Source organism: Choristoneura fumiferana, chromosome Z (genome assembly GCF_025370935.1).
Source record: "Choristoneura fumiferana chromosome Z, NRCan_CFum_1, whole genome shotgun sequence".
NCBI lineage: Eukaryota > Metazoa > Arthropoda > Insecta > Lepidoptera > Tortricidae > Choristoneura > Choristoneura fumiferana.
The window spans coordinates 17342070-17364795 of record NC_133472.1 but is presented as its reverse complement, the minus strand read 5'-3'; the positions used below and the strand labels follow the sequence as shown (position 1 = coordinate 17364795).

The 22726-nt window shown below is 35.7% G+C and overlaps 3 protein-coding genes across 5 annotated transcripts; 1 reads left to right on the top strand and 2 right to left on the bottom strand.

Moving 5' to 3' along the window:
* Positions 1-3732: 3732 nt before the first annotated feature.
* Positions 3733-6312, bottom strand: LOC141441009 (uncharacterized). The gene is made up of 4 exons (XM_074105625.1): positions 6101-6312; positions 5855-5929; positions 4288-4460; positions 3733-3796 (listed from the first exon to the last, which is right to left on the bottom strand). The coding sequence occupies exons 1-4, from the start codon at positions 6239-6241 to the stop codon at positions 3733-3735; spliced, it is 453 nt and encodes a 150-aa protein (XP_073961726.1). The 5' UTR covers positions 6242-6312.
* A 1160-nt stretch (positions 6313-7472) lies between these two features.
* On the top strand, positions 7473-17005 carry LOC141430060 (uncharacterized). Its single transcript, XM_074090605.1, has 10 exons — positions 7473-7584; positions 7666-7791; positions 9122-9184; positions 9486-9576; positions 9897-10080; positions 12072-12293; positions 12914-13063; positions 14680-14751; positions 16585-16710; positions 16808-17005. Exons 1-10 carry the CDS (start codon positions 7479-7481, stop codon positions 17003-17005), a joined length of 1338 nt encoding a protein of 445 aa, XP_073946706.1. The 5' UTR covers positions 7473-7478.
* LOC141430042 (uncharacterized) lies at positions 16963-21755 on the bottom strand. 3 transcript variants are annotated; one of them, XM_074090585.1, is made up of 7 exons: positions 21407-21755; positions 20930-21076; positions 19263-19318; positions 19085-19176; positions 17836-19004; positions 17201-17552; positions 16963-17118 (listed from the first exon to the last, which is right to left on the bottom strand). In XM_074090585.1, exons 1-7 carry the CDS (start codon positions 21598-21600, stop codon positions 17047-17049), a joined length of 2082 nt encoding a protein of 693 aa, XP_073946686.1. In that variant the 5' UTR covers positions 21601-21755; the 3' UTR covers positions 16963-17046. The 3 variants fall into 3 exon arrangements, with proteins under 3 accessions (XP_073946686.1, XP_073946692.1, XP_073946700.1); XM_074090591.1 differs by lacking the exon at positions 20930-21076; XM_074090599.1 differs by lacking the exons at positions 20930-21076; positions 21407-21755 and adding an exon at positions 21132-21173.
* Positions 21756-22726: the final 971 nt, after the last annotated feature.

Below are 22726 nucleotides of genomic sequence, written 5' to 3'. Positions count from 1 at the left end.
TGCTGTTCATCATACTAATCAAACCATCTGCTGAAATATTCCAGAGTAATTTTAAGACACCTGTTTAAGGAGCTGGCCACACCGCAGCTTTTGTAAGCTGCGGTGTTGCAGCGTCAGCCGTCAACCGTCAGCCGTTTGTACGGCTGACGTACGGAATCGCAGTGATATGACGCATCGTATACGCACCGTTTTTATCGCGCTCTCCACTCCGCTGCTTAAAATACGAATCGCAGTGACGTGCCGTAAACGTTAGGACTTTACTGAAAAAAAAGTCGTGATCGCACCGTTTGCGTATTTTAAGCAGCGGTGTGGATAGATGCAATAAAAACGGTGCGCATACGATGCGTCACTGCGATTCCGTATCGTCACCGTTTTTAAGCAGCGGTGTGGCCCCTCCTTTATCATGCAAATTTACAGCTTTTAGTACAGTCGAGTTAACAATAAAGTCGCCGTTAACAATAAAGTCGTGTTCAGATATTTTTGACCATATTTCTGCTCACAAGTTTATTAACTCGATACTGTACTAACAGCCAGGCTAAGGACGGACGGATATGGCGAATCTATAAGGGTTCCAGATTGGACTATGGAACCTTTAAAAAACAGTAGTGGAGTAGAATTTTGCGCAATTCGTTCAACCTTGAGGCCTTGTAAACACCTTAATTGTCTACAGGCACCTTTGTTGCTTTTATGTGATCTAAATGCTAGATAAATTACCACTTAAATGGGCAATAAAACAGAACTTACTGAAAGCAGCACTCGGACGCGGACGGCTTAGCTCTTTCGCCTGCATAATAACCTCAAAACTTTGATTAACCTAGAAGTAAAATAATTATCTGATTTTATTGATCTAGCAATTAAAACAATCATTTGATGATAAGGGTTTCGTTCCAAGCCAAAATAGGAACAAATGATATCTTACCAACTTTCTGGTCCAGGCAAGTTTGCTAGTCACCACTTACTCATCACTCACCAGAAATTGAAATTTTACGTAGGTACTGTCAAGTGCAAAAATAAGTATCTATTCGGACCACTCAAAAATATACGTTTTAATAAGAGTTTGGTGTAGGTACAGTCACGTCTAAAAATATGTATACAAAAACAAGGTTGCATAAATATGTAGTCATACATTGTATCAAAAATATTTATCTATTACTGACACCAAAAATTGTATTCATTAAACTTTTTCAGTATTATGTAATCACAAGATGCTTCAGAAAGTTGCATACTTAAATAAATTCCATTTAAATGTATCCACCTCGTAGGCAAAAATAAGTATACATGAATGGGTTCCATATACATATAACCACACCAATTTGGCAAATATTTGTATACGCCGTTTGTTTCATAAATATGTAAACACGATTTGATATTTTGATTCGTTTTGAAAAATTACTGTTTTGTTAAGATTACATGTCTGTCTCTTTCGTAACCTGCATGCGGGCAGGACATACATACTACGAATCCATACTCCATTAAAATAATATTATATACTGGTGACCCGTTCCGGCACAACACGGTTACGGTATACATAGACACCGTGAATCACACTATTTATTTGTGAAAACCGCATCAAAATCCGTTGCGTAGTTTGAAAGATCTAAGCGTACAGACAAAAAAGCGACTTTGTTTTATACTATGGAGTGATGAATTGAAAGTAACTCTGTCTGTTCCGGTATCACGTCGAAACCGACTGGTTTCGACTGTCAAGGGGCTGAACATAGGGTACTTAGTTTTTATCTCCAAAAGCAACCCTTAAGGAGAGAAAATGGGGGATGAACTGACTGGAGTGAGCTGGATGAAATTGGTATGGATATATTTAATTTTTTATACACCATCAAGATCACCAAATACTTGGAAACGTCCAGAGTGGTCATTAATATCGACTAAGCCAAAGCGATCAAGTTGTTCGGGTCATCCACTGAGGACAGATCCACTGAAGCATCTTTAATTTGCAATCTTTAATCATTGTAATTTTAATTATAGAAGACAGCTTCTGAATGACGATGACAGAATGGCGATCTTGCACTTGACAGTATAAGTATATGTAAGTAATTGATTTTAAAATGAAGTTCTTCCATGAAGCCAGTGACTTTCTTTTATAATATATAACCTATCTGAAGTTACAAATAGGTAGTGTTTTCTATCTTTAGTCTATACATCTTTATCTATTCACTTTAATGTGAAGTGTTGGAAGTGTGGACAAGTGCAAATGATGTCTCTTGTTGTCAATTCTTTATATTCATTGTGTTTTAAAAAAATTACAGCTATCGTAATCGATGATACCCAAGATATATCACGGAACCTTATCAAAACATGGAAAACAAAGATTTTTCAGCTGCCTCTGCCCAAATGTGTACTCGTATTACGAGATGTTTTCCTGGATGTACTTGAACACTTAACATTTATGTTAAACTTTGAAAAAGAAATTGTATTGTTTATTGGAATATGCACTAAGTGCTTTTATAATGCATTTTTGGACGATAATGACATTTACGAACAAGAAGAACTTCAACCCATATTTTTATTTTGTAAATTATGTGCTAGTTCCTGCTTTATAGATCTCTCACTCATCGTACGAAACACAGTAGCAGGACTAGCCAGCTCCTGCTTCACGTCGATATTCTGTGAGAGTGTGGTATGTACTACCCCGGTCGAGCCTGCCCATTCGTACTGCAAACCAAGAACTGGCTACAGTGCGGCTCTACCACTAACAATTAACAATATAATTAAAATAAAAACAAAAAAATGCTTAGTGCACCTTTCTGAGAATGACCCTGAACTGAAATACTCAATATTTACAAGTCAATTCAATCTAAGGACTGTCAAGTGCGTCATAGAATAATCGTGAGATAGACGTATGCAGTGACAAGTCCGCACTGTTTTCGTGAGTTGTCAAATCAGTTAAATATACAACTTACGATTCTATGCCAGTCAGACAAGGTTTGTTGTTGCAGTCTGGATACATATTTATGAATCAAACGGCGTATACAAATATTTGCCAAATTGGTGTGGTTATATGTATATGGAACCCATTCATGTATACTTATTTTTGCCTACGAGGTGGATACATTTAAATGAAATTTATTTAAGTATGCAACTTTCTGAAGCATTTTGTGATTACATAATACTGAAACAGTTTAATGAATACAATTTTTGGTGTCAGTAATAGATACATATTTATGATGAAAATGTGTGGCTACATATTTTTCAAATTTTTTTGTGTATACATACTTTTAGACGTGACTGTACATAATGTTTGAAACTTTGAAAAAGTACATATTTTTACACTTGAATGTACATCAACAGTCAGTTAACAATGACGATCGAAGAGGGTATAAATATATAAATAGTGGCAGTGCAGTAAGTTCGAACTCATTATCTCATGCCCCAATTATAGTCACAAACGTCGGTAGGTGAGCAAAAATAACAAGCGTGTCGTCGATCGCGTATTGCGTAATCAGGATATTTAGATATGTCTAGGCAGCTTCCAGGTTTATGATGGCGAATGTACCATCAGCCAAATAAGTGGTCTATCAATTTTTAAACAAGTTCCTATCAAATGGATATGTCGCTAAAGTCGAACTTTCAAGTTGACAGACACGTCTATTGGCATTATTGTTTTATGACATGCAAACGATTATCAACTTTAGGGTGGTAGACCACATATTTGGCTGATGGTTCCTAACCTACACACCAAGTGCTATCTGTGAGATGTATGCATAAGTAATATACTTACTTTTCGCATCCATCGCCACCATTGCGGCAATCAGCTGCTCGACGATATTTTCTGAACGGGCTGCAAATAGAGGAAAATACTCAAGGTCAAGGACTTTATTTAATCAGCCACCATGGAAACTTTTAATTTTTAATTAATGCGGTGCCACTATGACGTTTACTATGAAATGGTTCCATGGTGGGTCATGGATTAAAGTCTTGGACCGTACTTACTGTAAAATTTGACGAATAAATAGCTTGTGACTTATATTACGAGTTTTAAAAAGAAATTATGGATCAGACACTACCACGAGTAAAGCAACCTAAAGCGATGACGTCGTGACAATGATGACTATTTTATAGCATAAGTATCTAAGTTTACATTATATTATTATGTGAGATGTCAGCGAAATTGATTTATTTTATGAATAGGTATGAGTCTAAAGTAGTTGAATCAAATACATAGTATTTAATTTAAGAAAATATGTACTCGTAAATAAGTGGAATCTAGCAAATTAAATATGATAAACAGTTTTTTATGAACTCCCCATACTCTATGGGCTATGGGCTCACTTGCATGACTTATTTGGTGCAATTTGAACTGAAGAAATTATTTGGAGTCGAGATTCATATGCAGTTTTGCGTTGGCTGTCGCAGAGAAACTGGTCATACTTTTGGTCGAGCCACGCAGCGAACTCGTCTAAGTCACTCCTGTCGTTGCTTCTCATTTTTGGTACCTTGTGTTCCTTGGACAAAATAATTTTAGGTACTAACTTAAATCAAGTCGAATATTAACTGAGTTCTTTTGAAATTTATGCAATTGCAAACGAGATCTTTCCGGCATTAAAGGGGTCCTTCGACTGCATTGATGCCATTTTACTTAGTACCTAATCGAAGCTGGCTAGGGCTTAAAAATGGCTCTACACACCACTATAGTGATGGATTAAGGACTATATTGATACACAGCTCCAACGTTTATGATGAAAAATATTGTATTGTCACACGGGTGGCATAGGAATTACGAACATCGACTGAAGCGATTGAATCTCGTCCGTTATTCCATATTTACCGCCCTTAAGACATAATGTACTATTTTGCAACATATTTATGCTGGACAAAGGCTGTATAAAATAACTTTTTATGCTCTAGTGCATAAAGCAAAATCTTAGTCTAAGACTAAATAAATATATTTCATTTCATTTCATTTCATAAAGTCAATACATATGAAACTTTATAAATATTTCATGTTTTTTTACTCATTTCGTATTTTTTAAACATGTTTTTAATTATTGCCAAATTAATAAAACTTGCCTGGTTGCCTGGTCAATAAGTTATGACAGAAATAGTAATTATTATTGATGAATAATAAAAGCAGGTTAGTGAACTGTTATTTGTAGTCAATGTTGCTATTCAATTTCCTCGCAAAAGCAGAGAACATAGCTCGTTCCTAAAACCTATTTTATTCTATAGTTAATCATCAACCCTCATCTGCAGCTTGGATGGATATAAGCGGTTTGTGTACGATATCGTGGTTTATGCATTTGTTGCACAGTCAGCATCAAAAGTACCTGTACATTTTCGTACTTTGTCGTTATACAGCTACGTACTAAACGCCTTATCAATGTGTCAATGCGACAGAATAAAAAAGTGACCCGCTACTTTTGATGCTGATTGTACTACTTATTTTATTATGGGCAATATAAAAGGACAAAAGGGGTAGCTCATCGTGCAATACGAGTAAGCTAGGCTAGCCTATAGATAGTGAATACTACCTACAGTATAGACTATAGGTAGTGCCACCAGAGTTGTGGTCACGCACACAAGAACATGTCATGTAATGACAGCCGGGTTTTGACATTTAGGTACTCATTCATTTCATTAATTCTCCTTTTATTAGTTCTTTTGGTAGGTAAGTATGTGTGTAATCAATCACTTAAACTCTCGTGGCACTACCTAAGCCTATACCTACACGAGCTCCGTACAAACACGTAAACTATCAGCAAAACTGTCCTTAGTGTTACAAACTTACCCTTTTCTTATATAAGCCTCGGTTTCTATAATATCTTTTATGACAACACAACATGTTTAATTCTAAATAAAATCAGCTGAATACACGTTAGTAGGTAATTATTCCACTTACTTGAGTGTACCAACGAAAAGCTTTTACGAAGCAATTGGGATTGTCCTTTTTCTTGCGATTTCCACATCGCTCATTCTGAAAGTAAATAACAGTTAGAGGACTTCGTTTTGTCTGGGATCGAGTCTAAAACTCACATCGGTGAATAAAGGTAGGTACTTAATTTTAGCTCGAAATTAGCCACTTCTATTTACAAGTAGTCCTCAAATTTTTTTTTTAATTATACTTAGAAATAAAGTCAACACCTACCTTACGCGATACCCTAGCATGGTAGACAAAAGCATGACCATTTAAGGGGCAAAGTGGATTTCTCTGAAGATTTAAATTGGTTAAGCTATCACTGCAGAGAAAGGCACTTTCGCTTGAACTCGAAAATGATGAATAGGACATTGAAACAGCATAAATTCAGACTGTAAATTTGGTTATATCGTTTTAGGTTATGTTGAATGACGTTTATAGCAAAACTATCTGTTAAGTGTGAAGTCTTCAAGAATTGAATTGAAGTTTGAAGTCAAATAAATCAATACCAATAAGGTTTGTAATATTATTATTTTTTATTAAAAACGTTTTTTTTTGTTATTAAATATTTTTAGGTGTTGGTATGTAAGCACATCTACAAGACAAAAATATTGAAATTTATACTTTCAGTAATGAAGTCGATAGAGTGCTCCGATCCAAACATTTTTTTTAGATATTAGCTATAGAAATATGTAACAATTTACGAACTACACTAAGTATTTTCAGAATTTGATTCACGCAGTCCTTTGGTTCCTTACTTAGAAGTTTCTGTATAAAACGTCCGCGATATGGACAGACAGATTCGAAGCCGAAATAGCAAAAACTAGACCTAGTGCAGCGGTACACCCCGAAATTCAGCAAAAAGCTGCACATGGTGTTAAAAGCATGAACATCGGAACATCAATCGTTCCCGTTTTTTTCCCATACAAAAAAAGATGATATCATTACTCCTTTCCTTTTTTGTTTTTTTTTCGTGCTACGGGTCAAATTGATTCGTATGGCCTAAAAGATCAATCGTTCCGATTTTCATGCTTTTAACACAATGTGTAGCTTTTTTTGACGTACCTCTAGCACTAACCCTTACACACCTATAATTTCGTCCTACAGCAAAAAAAAGAAAACTGGCCGAGCTAATTCCCGCGAATCGCAGACGAAGCTGCGGATGTCATTCGACCTCGTCCTGTATTTTATGGTCGTCTTCGTTCCCGTTTAAGTTTTTTATACCGAAATTTGCCGAAGAGTTAAATTCACCTACGTAGCTCAAATAATATGAAAGTTGAAATGCCGATGAGCAGGCCACGTCACTCGAAGAACAGTTAATCGTTGGGGGAGAAAGATTCTCGAGTGGTGACCACGAATTGGAAGATACAGCGATGGCAGGCCCCACTAGGTAGACATCGGGAAGTTATGGCGACACGTGCAAGTTAATTCACTGTGCCGTTCTAAGGGGGGATCCCTTATCCAATGGGTGTCTTTCGAACGATACCGAAGTCGGGGAGCCAAGTATGTAGGTACATATGCGCTCAGTTGTGTATGTAAGCCCACCCACGGCCGTCTAGATTAGTTGACGGATCATCAGATAGATTTTCAGAATCACATTAAACTGAAAATGTTATTACAATACGTATTCACGATGTATCTTGGTCTTGGGACGATATACGTAGTTTCATGCACTAAAATGCACGCATTGATCAAATTAAATGAATACACCAGAGGTTTTAGCTGATAAATTAATATGTAGCTGCACTCGTTTCCTTCTAGCTACGATTTCTTGTGATTAATTTTTATTTTGGCAGATGGCTACTGCGTTTCTTATGAAAAAAAGGAACCTAATCTTCAAATGACTAAACATATGAGTACTTTGCCTCGACTGTCGTATCCCAAGTCAGTGGAGAACATAACTCAACCACCGCCAACGCCAGGTTAACTATTTATATATTATTATACATAGACGAAAGATGTTAACCAAATATTTAGTTGGTTCATTAAGTAGAAGTTAAGTTGTAGTAACAATTTTCCATTTAACATGTTTGAAAAATGTCCTCACTATTGAATAAAGGGACTGCACTGAAGCGTATAGCTCTGTCTGATAAAAGCATTTACCCATCGCATTATATTCATTTGAAAAAAAAAAACAGTCAGCACTAACAGCATCGTCCCAAGATAAATGCTGTTGCTTGTTGTGGAAGGTGTAGAGTCCGAAAACATGATGGCTCAGAAATATGTAATATTATGAAGTATTTCAGTATAAAAAGATACCATACTGTCTATACTGTGCTGTTTATATTTAGTAACTTCATAAGTCATTTAAACCTAACCGTAACCGTAACAAATTAAGCGTAGAAATTTTAAAAATTGTAACTCATATACAATTTTTAAAATTGCTACTCCGCATCCGTACGTGCAACATAGCACCGTTTTCATACAAGAACTCACCGTCCTGCACTTCCACATAAATCGATATTACATTAGATATAGGTACAGTCGAGTTTAGAAACTTGTGAGCAAAATATTTGAACACGACTCTATTGTTAACGGCGTAGAAGCGTGTTCAGATATTTACAATCAAATTTTTGCTCACAAGTTTATGAAGTCGACTGTACCTACATATATTACGTCGTCAATGTCACACAGACGAATATCCCCAATACAAATAAAACGCTAACACGATTCAAACTCTAGGTATATTATAAGAGTTCATGATTTCTACACTGCCATAGTAAGTATGGTATACCTACCTTATCTTCCGCCGCCTAACTTTGCCTATAATTTCATTCATTTCATTGCCCCGACTAGTACCACAAAAACTATAAAGGTATAATTCGAATAATAGAAAAGGCACTATACCGTTAAGTGATTCGAACGCAATCCGGGAGTAACGTAAAGACTTCGTATAAAAAATGTATCTCAAAAATGCGTCAAAACTGAGTATTAAGTAATGAACTTTTAGGCAGATTTATATGGCGCGTGGTATAGATGATGGTAGTTAATAAGGATCTCCACAAAGTAAAGCCGGAATCAACCAATTTTGTAAGAGATCTAGTCAAACAAGAATTTTTAATGTAAGATACGGCTCAAATACTAAGTTATTGAAAAAAAGAAAAATCACAATAATCGCTTCTGCAGTTTCGTACTTCTTTTTCGCGTGTGCTTGCTTCCGTATGCGAATCCATGATTATCCATCTGACTTCATTCATACTTATGTTGTGGGTCTAACTATAATTTTATTGTTAAGTATGTCGTTGGTTTCAGATCCACTGCCGCGACTCAATTTAGTATTGTATGAATTTATGTTTGGTCCAGTTCAAAAAGACGGTAAGTAGGTTTATGAACCTCCCGTAATTTCAGCCTTTTTGCATTTGTGCTTTGATTTGTCCTATTGATTTTTGGAACAATTTCAAAATCTTCACAGTTCTTTTTTCATTGAATAATCTGTAGTTCATATAGTAAGTTGATAAATTTTCTACTTTTTCTTACTATTATTAATTATTTTTACCTTACAATGTAGGTATGATATGACTTACGAGGTTAATACCTATTATAGTTTTTGAATACCTACATTATAGTTGAGTATCGTATAAGCAGGTCACTGTAATATGATTCGCGAGTGTTATAGGTGGATTAGAATTTGTGAAGATATATTCAAGTTCTGATAATGTGATGCCGTACTCAAAAGTATACCACTATCCATCGGGAAATATTATGCAGTAAGGCAATTTGATATTTTGTAAATTTTATAATATTTAATTATTTAAATGTTATATGTGGCTCACAACACCAAAAGTACCTAATTTCATCTCCGCTGAGCCACTGCTATATTTTTCATTATATTTGCTAGTCGCAAAGCTCACTTTAGATCTAAGAAAAATATACAGGTTAAAAATTGTGGCAGTTGTTCGCTTTACAGTTTACAACCCCGCAATGAATTTTAAACCACCCCTGTATATCACAAGAAATCTCTCTCCAGGCGGACGCAATGCTGCTTACACTATTTATCTTGCAGTGTTAACTGGGCTTTACGTTTCAGCGCGCAGCTGTTCCGCAACCAAAGCGGCGTCCACCTCATCAAGGCGCAGTTTCTGCACCGCGACCACTGCCGCCTGAACGTGACCAGCGACCTGATGCAGACCGCTGTCGACGCCTTCGCAATCATCCTTGACGGCGGTCTCGAAGACATCAAGGCTCTGCCGCGGGACTACGTACTTCATTCTGTAAATAACAGCTAATCGTGCCCGGATAGTTCAAACAGCTAGTTAGCCAGGTGGCTTATTAGGTAGATGGGGCTATGCCCTATGGGGGCTATATTCGTAAGGCTTGGACAGGTATGGGACGAGAAAATTGCAATGGTTGCTATGAGAGAGGTGTACGTCCAGCAGTGGTCTGATACACGTTAATAATGATGAAGATGATTATAAAACCAAATAGCTAACCCTATCGAAAATACAAACTAAGACATGGATGCACAGAAAAACCAGAAAAAGAGACCAGCGCTGGGAATCGAACCCAGGTCCTCAGCAATTCGTGCTGCGTGCTATAACCTCTACACCACCGCTGGACAGGAATCTAGACACGAATTTTTCCTATGCATAAAATAAAAAATACAAAAAGACTCCAAAAAACCAATCACAAATAGCTAACATTGGCGTACCTTACTAGGTGCTATACAGGGTGGCTCATTTGGATTGGTCAGTATGGGAAAGTCTGAAACTATAAAACATACGAAGATCTGTTTAAAGGAACCATCTCATCGATTTTAGTAACAAGAAAAACTGCATTCAAACATAAAAAAAAACTTGTTCCCAGTAACTACGGGAATCGAACCAGATCGTTTTGAAAAAAAAAACTTACATTATTTCTATATTCGGATATCGATAGTGTACTAGGTCATAAGCAGTGTAGGGAAATGATACTGTGAAACACGATACCTAGAATGAATAAAATGCATTGTTTTCATATTCTTTAATAATTCATATTTTTTATTTTTGAAGTTTGGCTAGGATTTTTTTGCAAACCCACTTGCGATAAGTATGTTTTTAACCATATTACACTAAAATAATATGCTATACTTAAAATGTTTTTTTACCTCAGCACCTCGAACAGGCAGGTTTTGCTATGAGAAATCAGTGAGCAATAGTAGATTGTACAATAAGAGCATAAAACGAGCTATTTTACCCGAGACGTTCATATAACCACACGAGCCGGTACGGCTCCGACTCGAAACTTCGAGGGGAAAATGCGTTTAATGCTCGAGTTTTACACTCTACTTTTCACTTCGATTGAGAGGAAATGAAATAGCAACAGTGGAAACATTGTTCACTTACTAGGTACCTTTTATTTTTCATGCATTGCTATATAATCATTCATTTTTAGTTTTATTGATTTATTTTGATTAATGAAATGATTTTTAGTTTTATCTTCTATCTTCTATATAAATAAAAATGAATCGTAAAATGTGTTGCTAAGCGCAAAACTCGGGAACGGCTGGAGCGATTTCACAAATTATTTTTTTGTTGTTTTCGTAATTGTCAGGAGAAGGTTTTTATGGAAGAAAATTTATAAAAATGACAACGGGGGCAAGCGGCGGGCAACAGTTCGTAAGAAATAAAAATTAATAAAAAAAGTATAGAAACTTTTTTGTTTGTGGCTGTTGACACCTGATTACCTTGGTCTTAGACGAAGATTTTACTTCATGCACTAGAGCATAAATAGTTATTTTGCAACAAGAGAGCAAAGTTGTTTTTTGTTGCGAGTGTTTATTTAGAATCCCGAGTAAGCGAAGGTTTCTATAATTGAATCACGAGCGGTAGCGAGTGATTCTAGGTTAGAATTCTGAGAGCAGCAAGGGATTAAAACACACGAGATGCAAAAAAAAATTTGGTCTCGTGTGACACATACAATTTTTCACCTCAGCAGCGATTTTCAATTTTTTTTTAGACTAATTTTAAGTACGAAGCCTACAAAATTGGCAAACATAAGGTTGCTTGCTTTTTTCTGTCAAAGATTACCACTATAAATAAACCTATAGATTTCTTTTAGTTAACGCAACCTCGAACCTATTTCTTTAGGTAGCTTCATCAATGTTGATTTTTAAGCGTGTTCTATTTCATAAATATTAAATTTAATTCAGTCAGTTGATGGGTGCAGATCGACACCAACTTTTAAATGTTCTAAGGGATCTAAGGCAATTTTTTTTTCGTCCAAGGCACGCACAATAGCAATGATGAAGATAGCGCGAGAGAAATTAGCTGCCATGTGGACGGTGGTGCTGGCAGGAAACAAGGCCAACACAATCACTATTGACGTGTTGGAGAAGTACCGACCGCTGTTCAAGCACCTCAATGGGAAGCAAATTGCACGACTTAATTTGACGGATGACAGAATAGTCACCTACATAGGAACACATCCCGAGCTCAATCGACACCAGGTTTGTTCATAAAAAAACATTTCACTACTAAGTAGGTATTTTATTTATAAAATAATGTAAATAGGTGTAAGTACAGTCAAGTGCAAAAATATGTATCTATTCAAACCACTCAAAAATATTTTACCACGGCCTTATTACGCCGGAATAAGTCTATGGTACATATTTTTGAAGGGTTAGATAATTCCATATTTTTGCACCTGACTATACTTTTACGGCCGAATTAAATCATAAGTAGGTATCCTAACAATCAGTTTGTCTTCAACCATTTCATTGGAGTTAACATGTTAGCTTTCATAATATCATTGCACAATCATCATTAATATAATATTATATATCTGTCAAAATAGGCAGGTTGCTAAAAATATACACGTCCGAACGCCTTTGACATGACAATATCTCTCAAGACTCTCTGTGTATTTGTATTTTTATTTTTATGTGCAATTAAGAGTTTTACATACATACATTAGAGCTACACGCTTCGATTGCCAGGTGTTTTAGTGTCGACGATAATGTAAGACTAGACACCGAGACCGGCTTAGTTTCTGTGGTTCTCTTACTCTTAGCACTGAACACTGAACAATCTAGAAATCTGCGTTTCATATTAGTTTGTTTTCATTTAGGTGGGTATCGTGGCCAGTAAATACATGAAATTAAACCCAAACTGGTCACAGCCAAAATACCTTAACATTATGAATAATTTGCTGTGTGGAGTTCCAATGACGTACATAAGAAAAATCTCCGATCACACTTTTCTGCAATTGGCGCACCAGGTTAGTTTATATGCAGAGATAGAGGTAAATATTAAAAAAAAAACATAAACAATGAGCAATAAATATATAAGGACACTAGTTGGAAATTTTAGTTGCATAATGTATTATTGACTTGGCGCATCACGGACAGTCCCGCAAATATCCTTATAATAATTCCGCCAACAGTTCTAAAATATCGATATCAGAGTAGGGATGACGACTGGGTTAAAAATATATCATTCTATTTGCTAAGCACTGTATCCTCGTCATTTTTTGTTTATCAAACAAAAGAAAAAATACGTGTACCTACAATATTTTTTGATTATCTAACTGACGGACTAAACAGTTTTTCTACGGATCTTTGAAATGTCAACTTAATAATTGACGCTATGGCTGTATTTATTATACATATTTTTTTTGCATTGCATATACGAATTGCATAGACTAAGAGTAGAGACGAAGAGTAGTTAATATGTTTCGTAGCACAACGGACACGTCCATACAATATTTTGGGGACACATCTGGAGACCCTGTTTTTCCAGCTCGGAATCATGGACTGAGTCTATCTCTCAAATTTTATTGAAATCGGAGAGATAAACTCAGGGTATATAGAAGTGCCTAACTCCGTCATTTTTGAACCGATTTGTTTTTTTTTTATGCGTTCGTCTAGGAATATCTTCAATTAGGTCACATAAGAACCAATTCAGGATCTGATGATTGGATCTTAAGAAAATCGAGGGAACTCTTTAAATGTTGTAGGGACACCTATAGTAAATTGTATATGTTTGGTAGTAACTCGTGCATTTGCTCTTGAGAATCATCATTTGGTGAAGTGGAACTGATAATGAAGACCACAGTTAGCCATCGGAGTTACTACTCAATAACAAGTATTTCACGGGTTGAATTTCAATTACTTTAACACAGTTGCTAAGCAATTTATGCTCAACGTAATGCATTATGGTTAAATGGAACGGGTAGTGAAGCACCAGGACTCCTTAATAATGAACGTCTCTGCATCGGGAAAAACAATCTTTTGTAAAAGGTGACCACCAGTTGACATTAAACTATTGTGTCTTAGATTATTTTCACTAAAAAGCGTGTTTTTTTTAAAAAGGTAACAAAAAATTCAACCGACTACAAAAAACCATGGAAATACTTTTCTACTAATCTGAAGTCGGTGCCTCAGCAGTATGTAGGTGATTCGAGGTAGACGACTATACTGTGCTGAGGCACCGATTTCAGACTGGTAGAAAATTATTTTCATGGTTTTTTTGTAGTCGGTTAAATTTTTTGTTATACATTTTTGTTTCAATGTATATGTACAAGATTTGTATGTTCGTACATTCAGCAGCAAATATATAATCATAGACGAAAGCTTAAAAATATCTAGGCACCTAAGCTTACATTCTCTTACATTTCTTGACTTGTAAGTCATTCCTGACTCTATCCCTTATAATAAGAGATTCCCTACGAATATGCTCGTAGGAGATTCCATACCGTAATTTATTAATAAATATAGTTCACAATTTTTTCTACTCTAATTATTGGTCTAGTTAATATGATTTTGAAAAAATAGCTATCGCTTCTACGGCTTCTACGGCTTGAGAGTCAATTATATCAAAATTTTCTTATTTTAGGTTTTTTATCATACTAGAGCTTGTGATCATCTTCAAAAACGCTTCTACCTAAATATGATGACAAAAACACAGGTAAGAATGTAATTTTGTATAATTCCGTTCTTAAAATTTATTCACAATGTAATTATTTTATTCTATTTACCCTGGAAAAGTGAACTTAGAGTCCTACATAAATAATGCTGTGTTTAGAGTCAAGACGAAGGAAATTAGTATTAGGGAGTTAAAAATAAACCCATATGTAATACTTAACAAAAACATGCTATGAAAATATTGTCGTGTACAGCCACGTGTAAAAATATGTACCACACTTATTCCGACGCAATAAAGCAGTTATTATTGAGTGGTTCGAATGGATACTTATTTTTGCACTTGACTGTACCTACTATGTACCTAGTTACTATTCTGTATTTGCTTCATAATTTTTGAGTTTAGTGTACAGAAATAAACGGCCAAGTCATAAAATAGTATTCCACAAAAGGCCAGATTTTAGCCAAAATAACTCGCTTTCAACAGACTTCATAAGAAAACGAAGAAAAAACGGAGGAGTTTCTCAAGTCAACGCGTATATATATATATTTTTATGTAGGTATGACCATGCATAACTTTTTACAGAGCCATTTTGATAATTCTTTTTTTATTGGAAAGGGTATAGATAGGGGTTTACTTGGAAATTGACCCCATATAAATTTGGAAGAAAAATTCCAACCTTAAGGGTAGGAAAACAGGGGGTGATTGGTTGTTCACTCACTGATTGTAATGTATGACCACGCATAACTTTGTACAGAGTAGGTAGTCCGATTTTGATAACTATTTTTTTATTGGAAAAAAAATTACCCAAGGAGTGGGAAAAAATCATAAAATTAAAAAACTTTTTAACAAAAAATTAAACTGCCGAAAAATCTGAAAAGCAAGAAATACAATCCTTTTTTAATTAACCTCAATCTAGCTAGGTACCAGTTTGAAGTCGGTGTCTGAGCACTAGCCACCAGGAGTGGATCTATAGTCGTCTTCCTGATAGGCTGCTATCACTCCTGCTGGCTCGTCCTGAGGGACCGACTTCAAACTGGCACCTACCCAGATTAAAGCCCAGTTTAGACCTGCAAGAAAAATCATGCAAGGTGCATTACATTGTGGCGCTCGATTGACCACTTTAAAGTCGTTCGCTTTATGGAATCTCAATGTAAGCCAACTTGCACGATTTTTCTTGCTGGTCTAAACTGGGCTTAAAGTTAAATACTTTTAAGGATTATTATTTCTTCCTTTTCAGTCTTTTCAGCAGTTTCATTATTATTTTTTAGTTTTTTTGCTTGTTACCTCCTTAGATTTTTAGACGACCAGATGGCCTAGTGGTTAGAGAACCTGACTACGAAGCTTGAGGTCCCGGGTTCGATTCCCGTGTCGGGGCAGATATTAGTATGAAAAATACGGGTGTTTGTTCTCGGGTCTTGGGTGTTTAAGTATGTAACTATCTATATAATTATATTTATCCGTTGCTTAGTACCCATAACACAAGCTTTGCTAAGCTTACTTTGGGACTAGGTCAATTGGCGTGAATTGTCCCGTGATATTTATATTTATTTATTTATTTTATTAGATTATTTAAAGGTTACCTCAGACCGTCATTTATGAACTGATTTGATTTTATTGTTAATATGGAAATGAGTTTGACGGTCTGTTTTTTATTTATGCGGCAAACGGAATAACTTCCATTTTGTTACACAAGCTACAATTTAATCTATACATAGTAGGTAGTTCCCGAGGGATAGCCTAAAGCTAATTCTGTACAAAAAAGTTGTGGGCAACGCCTAGCAATGATGCAAGAGTGAGTAACTTTGCCGCCACAAATGGTCTATGAATTGTTCAATTTTCTTCGATATGCTCCTGGTTGCTTATGGATGTTGTTAGGCGCTGGGCAAGGCGTATAGCTGGAGTGCGCGCGACGTGTCGCGGCTTGGGCTGCTCATTACCGAAGTGGAGGGCCAAGAACTCGCCGCCATCAATCCTGAAGCTATGTCAGGCTTGACTGCTCAGGTATTCCAAAATTACAATATTTTATTCGACGGACAAATTTATTCGTTTGTCTTGAATGTATTTTTTCATGTAGGTAACCCTTAAACTCTTTCAACAGGTAATGAATGAAATGCCAGCGCATAATTTATTACATATAACAGAAATGCAGTTCCGGTATATTAGACAGAAACCCTTGAATATATTAGCTCGGAAACTTAACGATTATCACGACAAGATTCTCGCCGACGCCGCAGAGAGATTTTCATTTTGTACGTCTCTTAGTACAATGTTACTATTTAACCTTGTTCAATATTGAAACAATAGAAATTAATATATAATTATAAAAACATCAGAGTATCAAATTTTTATCTTGTCAAGCGGCGGCATGTGGAACGTGTAGTGGCCGTCCTTGTGGAGCCTCGCCTCCAGCTGAAATATTAAATATTTCGATTTAGCATCAGCACTGACAGTGTTTATTACTTTATCTTTTATATTTGTATAAATAGCACACCAATATGTTATCCCAATTAGTCTGTGTCGAGTTATCGGTAACATGTTTGGGATTATTCGTTGATGGCACACTGAATATTAAATCCGACGCATTGCGATAAGTGGCATCACATGTGCAAGATTTAGACTCCATGTATTTAGATAGCTGACTGTATTCATATGTTGAAGTATGATTCTTCGCTATGGGTGACACTGGTGCTGAGCATTCGTATTCAGATGTTTTCGAAATGGAAAACATATTTTCTTTAACTGACGCTGTTTCCACCGCGCTACTTACGGCTTTTGGTAATATTAAATGATGCTCATTGCTTTCAGCATTATTATTTTTATAATTTTCTTGCACACAGTTACAACTAAAAATAAAATAAACATTAATGTTAAAAGTCACACTTCATATATGTACCTAGGTACTGGACTATTCGAAACGAATTGTACGAAACAAAACGTTAGCATTACAAGCAAACGGTATACTTACAATTAATTAATTGTGTACTATTTTCATGTGTGTTTTCATGTATTTTATTTGGTTTATATGTGTGTAATTGTGTAAATTTTATTGTATTTGTGTGTCTTCTGTATTAGTAAATAAATGTCTTCTTTTTTACAATATTAAATAAGTAAATACAATATACCTACCTATTAATTTTTTCATTGTTATTTACTGAGGGAAGTAGTATAAAGTAATTATTATTATCCACGTAAACAGGCGTTGTCCTTGCCGTTAACACTTTGTCAGGACTTAAGCAGCAATTACAACGACAAACGGCTAATTTTACATCATTTATTTCTTCTTCAGTATTTTCAGTAGTAAAGGCAGTTTGCCATGATTTGGTAAAAATTGTTGGCGTTTCCCCACCGTAAGTCCTAGTCGAAGGGCTGCGAATTTCCAAAAAGTGTCTCCCGGGAGCTTCGAGCTCTGATTTCGTAGCAAGAGAAGTTGATGGTTGATTTAGGTGAGACTCATTTGTCGAACAAGAGCTGTTTTCAAATGCTACATTTATCTTTACTTTCACTGTTTCTCCAGGACTTACTGAAATTATGATATTTTCGGCAGTTTGGCTATCAGAGACGACGTAGTTTTTTTGAGCACCCTTGTCATTAGTGCTAGATGGCAACGCACATTGGTTAGTACCAAAATTTGAATGTTGGCTGACGGCATTAGGTATGCTGTTTAATATTGCTTGAGTTGTATCATTTATAGTAATGGGAAGATTTTCTTTGGCATTATTATTAGCATTAATACATATAGACTGAAAGTTCTCTTCACTATGAAATGAAACAGACATTATGTCCTGTTCTAAAACTTCATCCTTCTGCTGGGAAATTTCTGCTGGTTTATTTTCCAAAGTATTGTTAAAGATGGGAATTGCAAGAGGTATTGTATTAGTAAATGGTATTTTTTTATCTGAAGACTCATTTAGATCTGTCACCTGTATGACTCTGGTCCTGCTATCAATTTTATTGGTGCTTTCTAGCTTACTTTCAGTTATTTTTGTAGTAATCAGACTTCCATTGCTTAGAGGAACTACATTTTCTGAGCCCTTAGAAGAACTGTCTAGTTTCTTTTTAGTCAGGTCTACTTTTGCTACCCGAGAATCTCGAGATCCTTTATGGGCTAGTGCAGATACTGGATTAACAATACTTTTTCTTAAAATCGATGGCCGTTGCTGGGAAACAATTGATTTCCTCTTTGGTATTTGTTTAATAGTGTTTGCAACACCATTAGGTTTAGTTTTCGCAACAGAGTCAGACTTAACTTTAATCACAGTTTGATCTTGCGCATTAGAAGCAGCAGTAGTAGTAGCCTGGAAAGAGAAAGAGCATTTCCCTGAGCCATTGGAGGACAATAATTTCCATCAAATTCATGTTGAGAGGTAACACTCACGGGTTGTATTCTGATATCTTGAATAATTTGAATGTTTGTCGAGTCATTATTATCTGTAGGACATAATATCTCGTTGTTAACATTAATTTTATCTGAAAATAAAAGTGTAAATGTGCTCTATGAGGTTTTGAAAATCATTAAAATAATTATAAAAAAAAGATCTACTTAAATTTGTCACCTGGTTTCGATAATGCATTATCGCTGGTTCTTTTTTCTTGACGTTTTTCCCATGATCTAAAATATTTGGCATTAATTAATATTTTGCTGTGGCAAATAAAATTACATGTTGTAGAATTATGCCTTCATGTTTAAGTATTGTATTTTTTGTCCAGACATTTTTTGTGAATGGTGTTCTGGGTTATTGGGCAAAGCGTGAAAAAAAAACTGGCTGAATTCGTTAACTAAAGTGCGAATTCGACTCATTTGTTTTTTAATTATGTGCGTCAAAAGGGAAAACGAAACTCTTAAGCCCGCTGTGTCTTTAAGTTGACCCAATAGGGAATATGCAAGCGTTTTTTGTATTTGTTCAACTATTAATATATCTTTTCACTTCTCATGCTCTAATAGTAGGTCAATATAGCCTTACGAGGCGGGAGTAAAGTGAATACTTTAGTCCCTAGGGAGTAAAAGTTTTTTTTTTTTTAATTTACTTCGAGTGACTTAGATAAACTCAAACAGCCAGTACTTGCTTAGTTTTTGGCATAAAATAAGATTGTGTGTGGACCATTTTCATGACGAAAATGTTACGTTCTTAGTCTACGTGGTCTTAGTTCTATGCTTTTTCCGCATAGAAGGTGGCGCCATTCCATTTATTCCAGTTTGTGTATGAACCATTTCGCCGATGCGATTTTGTAATATCTGTGTCTAGTTGGAAAAAATACTTACCGCGAAAACTTTGAAATTGTTGTAGAGCGTAAATCATAAACGATTAAAATAAATAAAATTGATTATTTTCATAATATAATGTCCGGCCACTTTTGGAAATATACTGTATAGCTACTTTTGGAAAATTATAATGTAAATGGAATTTTGTTTGTAACTATGTTCAGTAACTTATGTACAATTCATTATCTTTTGTAACGTTATTTTGTTCAGCTAGTTTCGTTGCTGACTGTACCTACCCTGAGTTTATCTCTCCGATTTCAACTAAATTTGGGAAGTACACTCAGTCCACGATTCCGAGTTGGAAAAACAGTCTATACATATAGATGTGTCCTCAAAATATTGTATGGATGTGTCGGTTTTGTTACGAAAATATTCAGAAAAAAATGTATAAGTATATACCTAGTGCCATTCACGAAGACGCGTGATTTTGTCAAAATTAGCCATTAATGCCATTGTAATAAGAACCTCGGCACGCGTCATCGTGAATGACTCTACCTATAGGTATGCAGATATTCCCATTTTTCGAAATCTCAATTACAGAGCAATGGAGACCTGAAATTTGGCAAGGGTGATCTTCACCTTCACCACCCAATCAATTCATGAAAATGAATGAAATTGATTGGTGGGAAAATCCCACCAATCAATTCATGAAATTTTAATAAACTGACATGGGATATTATTAACCTCTTCAGCGCCACAAAACAAACGAAGTGACGTGCTCTGTACGCCACTGAAAAACCAGCGACAAATCAACTTGATTTTTTAATTCCGCTGCAGAAGGATTCATTTCGAGTTGAATATTGGTCATGTAATAGACGACCGTGGCGTGCGAGGTATTCCATTGGCTGTCGCGACTGGATGACTCTGGCAGTGAAGAGGTTAAATCCCGGGATTTCAAATGCTAGTTTTGTTCACGGGAGTGGAGCCGCGGGTAAAAGCTAGTCTAGAATAAATGCCTGCCTTGTTGCCTTGATGAGGTATTTTTCATAGCCACTCTGCACAAAAGTGTCTGGGGGTTCCACCGCTACGTAAGCCGAGCCGTTGCTGAGTTCCAACGGCCCTCCAATTTTCGTTCCATCAATACTATATAGCTCAATGTTTGTGTGCCTTAAAACAAATAATTTTGTAATATGCCTAAGAAAAATGATTACTGCGTACCTACCTTACATTGTCTTTATTTCCATTAAAATATTGCCAGTTCATAAACGTCCTGCGGGCCCAGCGCGGATTAGAAAATTAATCAGTACCCACACAGATACATAAATAAAATTGGTTAATACGAATGGGTAACTATTAGAGTGAGATCGTATTGTATATTTTTTGCATTTTACAGTGCTCTATGCAGTCTTTACTTAGTGTAAAAAATAAACAATTAGCTAAGAAGCTAATATTAAACGAGTATTAAACATAAAAATTACAATGCAAATTTCACCATACTTTGATCCATACTGCGACCGTGCTAAGTAATTCAACGTACTATCCCACCACTGCAGCTCACTTGCTCGCAAATTATACTTTCTAGGTGGAGAATATTTTTGCCCGTTTGCGAACAAGAAAATATCTAAAGAGCTCCAAGTGCCGGTGCCTTTTTGATGCTTGTCAAATTCTGCGTCGTTATTTTTAGTCTGCATCTAAATTAGATTTTCTGTGAAGTGCGTGGTCCAGAAACATGAAATGACAGTAATTTATTATTTATATTAATGTACACAGATACGTCACAGGAACAAATAATTTCTACATTTATTGATATTCTGTTAATATTGCTAAAAATAACATCGATCCCAACCCCAACATGAGAAACAAAAATAAATATACGGAAACGTCAGTCAGACAATGAATTCAACTTCACTGTCAAATTTTTTGATGGCTCTCTTCTAAGTAATGATAAAAACGCTGGATTTTACTGCTATATTCATTATATATTATATGGAACATCTTGGGATCATTTCACCTGTCTTCCGGCTGCTGATGAAGTACCTACTTGCGAAGAGAAAGCACAAGAAACACCAACATAGCTCAAACGTACGTTTGCATACGTACTTATGATTATGCATGTAATAATTTGACTCGCTTACAATGTTTCACATTAAAAAGGTGCCATTGTTTAGCATAATACATTTGTCACGGCATCTGAGAGCAGTCTGTGCGATGCGTTTGGGCCATGACTTGTTCATTTACATTAATGATTTCACTTTTCTCTCGCCATTTTAGTAGTGGATGTCTGCATGTCTGGCTTTCGATTTCTATCGAGCCTTCTAACGTGTGGAATTTAGTTCCAACGAGAATAAAATGCCTTGGCAACTTATCTATATATCTTAGTATAAATTTCATTAAGTATACGTAATGATTTGAAATAATGCAGGTAGTTTTTCATGAAAACTCTCTAAATTTAAGTTCATCTGAACCAGCAAAAAAAACTAAGTATTATAGTAGATTGTTCAACAAGGGACTAAAACAAGCCAATGGCACGAGATTGTTTAGACACCCGAGCAGAGCGAGGGTGGCTTTAGTTCGAGTGGTATTATGGTTGTTTAGTCTCGCGTTAAACACTCTACTTTTCACTTTAAATGCGAGGAAAAAAACGACGTTCTATACAAAATTCCAACATTACTTTTTTATAACGCACGCTCAATACGAGAAATATGGACATGTGTTCAAATTTCACATAACAAAAAAGTTTTTCCCGCGGTTTTTTCTTTTTTTTGTGTAAAGTGACGCTTTAAATGATTGCATATTTAGCCAACAGATTCCAATTTG